This window comes from Phoxinus phoxinus, assembly GCF_949152265.1.
Source record: "Phoxinus phoxinus genome assembly, chromosome: 17".
Taxonomy (NCBI): domain Eukaryota; kingdom Metazoa; phylum Chordata; class Actinopteri; order Cypriniformes; family Leuciscidae; genus Phoxinus; species Phoxinus phoxinus.
In genome coordinates, this window is record NC_136892.1 from 28,979,860 (window position 1) to 28,984,893 (window position 5,034).

Below are 5,034 nucleotides of genomic sequence, written 5' to 3' on the forward strand. Positions count from 1 at the left end.
CCCAGATCAAGATGTCATCCACAACTATTTCACACGGCTGGCCAGAAAAGAGCTGTTCCATGCATCTCTGAAAGACGTCACTTCCCGTTGAAATCCCATATGGCATTCGTAGAAATCTGTACCTCCCGAACGGGGTCATAAAAGTTGTGAGTTTTGATGATTCCTCGTCCAGAGGGATCTGCCAAAATCCACACTTTGCATCCAGAATGCTGAAAACCTTTGCCTGTGGCATATCAGCGATTACCTGCTCTACAGTCTTTAACGGGTGATAAGGCCTCAGGAGAGCCTTATTGAGATGTACAGGGTCTATGCATATGCGTACCTAACCATCCTTTTTGACAGCAGCTGCCATGGCAGACACCCACAGAGTAGCATCCTCCACTGGCAAAATAATGCCCATTTTAGTCATTCTTTCCAACTATTGTGCAACTTTGTCTTTCATGGCCAGCGGGATCCTTCTGGGGGCACACACAGTCGGATGCACCGATTCATCCAGGCGCATGTGATATATAACTGGGAGCTTGCCAACAGTTTCAGTACGAAACAAGTTCTCATAATCACTCATCTCGGGAGCCTGTTGTTGTACAGCATGTACTTCTGGGCTAAGTTGTATGAGATTTAACTTCATGCTGTCTGGTAGGCCTAACAGGCTCTAACATGTCTATCCACTATGTGAAAGTGCAATTTTCCCCTTGAAAGTACTAGGGTGGCAGTGCCCAGTGTCTGAATTGTTTGACCACCATAGGCTATCAGATTCACTCTGTGTGACTGATCAATTTGGGCAATTGGGTCAATGTAATGTAATGTGGATAGAGACATACCATTGCATTTAGCTCCAGTGTCTATTTTCAGCTTAACCTGCTTGTTATAAGTCGTTGTGAGAGTGGTGAATACTTCTCCTTTGTTTGCAAGCAGGTCCACACTTTCACAATGAAAATCATCTTGGTGAATTTCACTTTCCACTTCATTTACTCTGTGTAGGTTTTTTTCCACTAGATGGCGCCATCCTCCCACCTGTGTATTGGGGCTTTGATCTACAACACTTGGCAAAGTGATTCCATTTGTTGCATGAGTTACAACGTTTGTTAAAAGCTGGGCACTTGTTGCGCTCAAAGTCGTGCTCACCTCCACAATTGTTACATCGCCTTTTGTTCTGCTGCACTGCAAACACTTCAGCCTCTCTTTTGAGCTCCTTAGTACCCCTTTCCGAACGCTCAAACAGCATACATATTCTGATTGCTGATTCCAATGTCAAGTCTTTTTCCCTTAACAGTTGAGAACGAACTGCATCATTATGGATGCCACAGACAATTCGGTCGCGTACTAGTTCATCAGTTAGCGTTCTAATGTCAAATTTTTTTGCCAACAGTCTTAACGTGGCTACGTAAGACTGAATTCCTTCGTCAGGTTTTTGCACTGTGATATTGAATGCATGTCTGTCCATTATCACGTTCCGTTCTGGCAGGCATATCTCATCAATTTTTTTTATTAACACATCAGGATCCTCTTGGTCCTCACCTTCTTGAAAGTAAAATGACTCATATTTATCTAGTGCATCTGAACCGGCAAAATTGAGGAGAGTGTAAGCTTGCACCCTTTTTGATTTGTCCGACATCCCTGCTTTGCTGTACACGTCCCATTCCCTCTTATATTTTAGCCAGTTGTTAGCGATGTCGTCATCAAATACGAGCGGTTCTATGCGCCGTAGACTTTAAGCCATGATTTGTCAGCAATCTCACTTCTGACACCATGTAGATGTGCACAAAAAAGAGGAGTCGTTTGGTAGCTTTTATGACGAACCAACTTTAATGTCATACACACTGAAGCCTCTCAAAAAACTGCCTCGTCTCCGCCCCCCGACCCTGTCATTAGTAATATGCTGCACCCGTAAATAATACGTGCGAACCCACATATTCTACACGGGCTAATGTTACCCTGCCAAATCGTATAACGTTATGTCCTCTGCTAGTAGATTATAAAGTGAATGAAGCGTGATTTTTAATATTAATATTATAAAATATTAGAATTGCAGAGGACTTTTCAGAACTTTCAGGCTTGTGCATAAGCTCGCATATATATATATATAGTGTACAGTGTGTGTTATTGTAGAGTGTGAAGATCTGCTGTATTCAGTGCATGAGGAAGTAGGAGAGCAGAGAACAGCAGAGGAACAGGACGCTCTGGGTGACACTCTGAGCCCCGTTACACAGGTTACCCGAACAACATGAGATGCTTTCAACAGCTCTAACTGATGCTGTGGCGTCACAAACTGATTTAGACACACAGCCTTTTAGAACAGTTGGCTGACCTTCAGAAGTCCCTGATGAAAAGAAAGAAAACAAAGGTTCAATTAGTCTAAGCTGGACATTGGTATATATGTGATCTCTGTCAAATGTACATGAGAAACCAAATTTGTCTTGATCTTTTGGTATATAAGAGGTCTTTGTACCATTAAAACGTCCTGCAAGTTTCATAGCTTAAGACTTCCTCCCCATTATAAACGAATCATTTATTTAATCAAGCTTTAAATACAGCTCGTTCTGGATCCATGGTAAGAAGTGACGTCATGGTACGAAGTGACGTACCAGCGTTTGCATACGACCGCCTCCGGCACAAGACAACTACGCTTTAAGCGCAAGACAACTACGCTCATTTCGTATCATTGTCGCGCCGCGCGCCTCACAAGTGTTCAGTCGACGGACAGCGAGTGGGTCTGTGTACAGGGAAATGACGATGCCTCAGATGTGCTGTTCCTGGCTGTGGACAAACAACATCTTTGAATACGCTGCGAAAGATCCAGTCGTCAGGGAAAAATGGATGCACTTTATTTTTTGCGGACGTCTCAGTCACGGCAGTGTTAATGTAAGCGTTTGCTCTATACATTATAAGGATGACTGTTTTGAGAAAAAATCCCAATATGATGCTGGCTTTGCTAGAAAACTGTTGCTCAAAGATAAGTCCGTGCCGACTATTCTGGGCTCAACAACGACGTTGCAACCTTACTTTTTATCACTGGCTAATATAAACACATTTGTATAAGAGAATCTTGAAAATATGTCGCCTGTCTAGTACGTTAGGCCTACATGTGATAGAAAATTAAAAATGTTGCCTTTATCAATGCTGCATCTTCAAAGATGGCCTGTGCATGCATTTCTGTCCGTGGTACACCCTATCATGTCATTGAAATTAGTTAAATAATGTTAAACTGTTAGCAAATTAAGCTATAGGATAATTATGCAACAATAATCCGTTTTCAAGTGTCTCGGGTTACAATTTTTTTATTAATTCAAAATAGTTTCACTTTCCATGTGGACACGGGCTGATCCAGTCTTCGTTGTTGTGGTCATGGTTCATTTTCCTCTGATTCCGGCTCAAACATAATAAGGTTTTATCATTGCAAGAGCCATCGCTTCGCAATGCATCACCCGCTACTAAACAGTTGCGCCGAGTCCGCAAATCCTCTGGCTGGGGGCGTTAATAATTGATGCATAGGCACTGACGTTAGCCAATCATAACAGTGGGCGTTAACACTGAACTCTTAAAGGGGAAACACCCCCAAAACAGACTGTTTGAATCAGAGGATGAGAAACAGGGTGGGAAAAGGTCATAAATCACTACATTTTAAAAGTTTTTTGTAAAAAAAACTATAGTAATACTATAATTACACCTAAGGGAACATAATAATAAAATAAAAAAAAAACATGTCATGACCCCTTTAAAAGATAATGACTTTAATCTTCTTTCGTTTCCAGATTCTCACCTGTTGCTGTAATGCAGCTATCTTCAGTCCCTGAACATTTCACTGTGTTTGAGCAGCTCTTTCCATCACAATAGTAACATTTATTTCCAGGTGGGACGGTATCTACAGAGGAAAAACAAGTATGATTCGATTTTCTGTACAAAATATCTAATGCAACAACAGTCCTTTAGCGGCTCCATTCAATCAGTTCACCACAGACAAGCTCAATGTCATTTGGAAGTAAAAAGAGTGTTGACTTTACAGAAGTTATTTGCACATGATAATTGAAGTACAATACAAATACCTGCATCTTGAGCGTTACACTTGTCTGTGTTACAGCAGGAAGAAGTCATCCTGAAAATATCGAGGTTCATGGACACATTTTGACAGTCAGCAGAACAATTTTTAGCCTTCACTGTATAACGAATGCCCCCTAAAGAATATGAATGAGACAGGAAAGACCGATTAAACTGGAAAGTGTATTTACAACTTTATTTCATTTTAAACTATTTTTAAATACAAATCATAACAATCTGAGAGAAAACAAATTAAATATCAGAAATCTGTGTAGAGTGATCAGAATCTATGTGACTGAAATGTTGAATTCTGCCGGAAAAACAAGTGAATAATAGCAGCATCTCTATCAGTCAAATATAGCAGTAAATTTAAATCATATTGGACTTACCAACTTTTGTCACTACTATTGAACTCACACACTGAGTAGATCCAGCGGGACATGTTGTAACCGTTTGTTGACCTACACAAGAACCCGTCTGACTCGAGCACACATAACAGCTGAGAGAGTGTCCTTTAGGAATAAAACAGAGACAGTGAGAGAGAGGACATCAATGATCTGTATTTATAATCAAGAACATCACAAACACTATTTGTCTTCATACCTGCAGTGAAGGGAATGAACAGAAGAAAAACTGAGAGTTGCAGATCCATCTTTGATCAGGAGGAGAAGGAAATAAAGTGTCTGTTTCAGTGCCATTTTATAGTTTAGCAAAAGGGGAGGATCTTCATGAAGAAAAAAAAAAGAAAAAAATTAAACAAAACTTCAGCTTACATCATTTACTTGCCAGTTAATCACAAATAACGGACTAATATGTAAACTATACAATGTATAGGCCTACTATATATAGATGTACTTAAACCAACCTTCTTAAAGTCATTTACACCAAAATGAAGATTTTGTCTTTATTTACTCACCCTCATGTCATTCAAAAACCTGTATGACTTTCATTCTTATGTGGAACACAAAAGTAGATATTTTGAAAAAAAATTGTGTGTGT

The 5,034-nt window shown here is 40.1% G+C and overlaps 1 protein-coding gene across 1 annotated transcript; it reads right to left on the reverse strand.

The window, feature by feature from the left end:
• Positions 1-1,784: 1,784 nt before the first annotated feature.
• Positions 1,785-4,727, reverse strand: LOC306984724 (uncharacterized protein). Its single transcript, XM_079586328.1, has 5 exons — positions 4,639-4,727; positions 4,425-4,547; positions 4,044-4,172; positions 3,761-3,862; positions 1,785-2,320 (listed from the first exon to the last, which is right to left on the reverse strand). Exons 1-5 carry the CDS (start codon positions 4,685-4,687, stop codon positions 2,130-2,132), a joined length of 594 nt encoding a protein of 197 aa, XP_079442454.1. The 5' UTR covers positions 4,688-4,727; the 3' UTR covers positions 1,785-2,129.
• Positions 4,728-5,034: the final 307 nt, after the last annotated feature.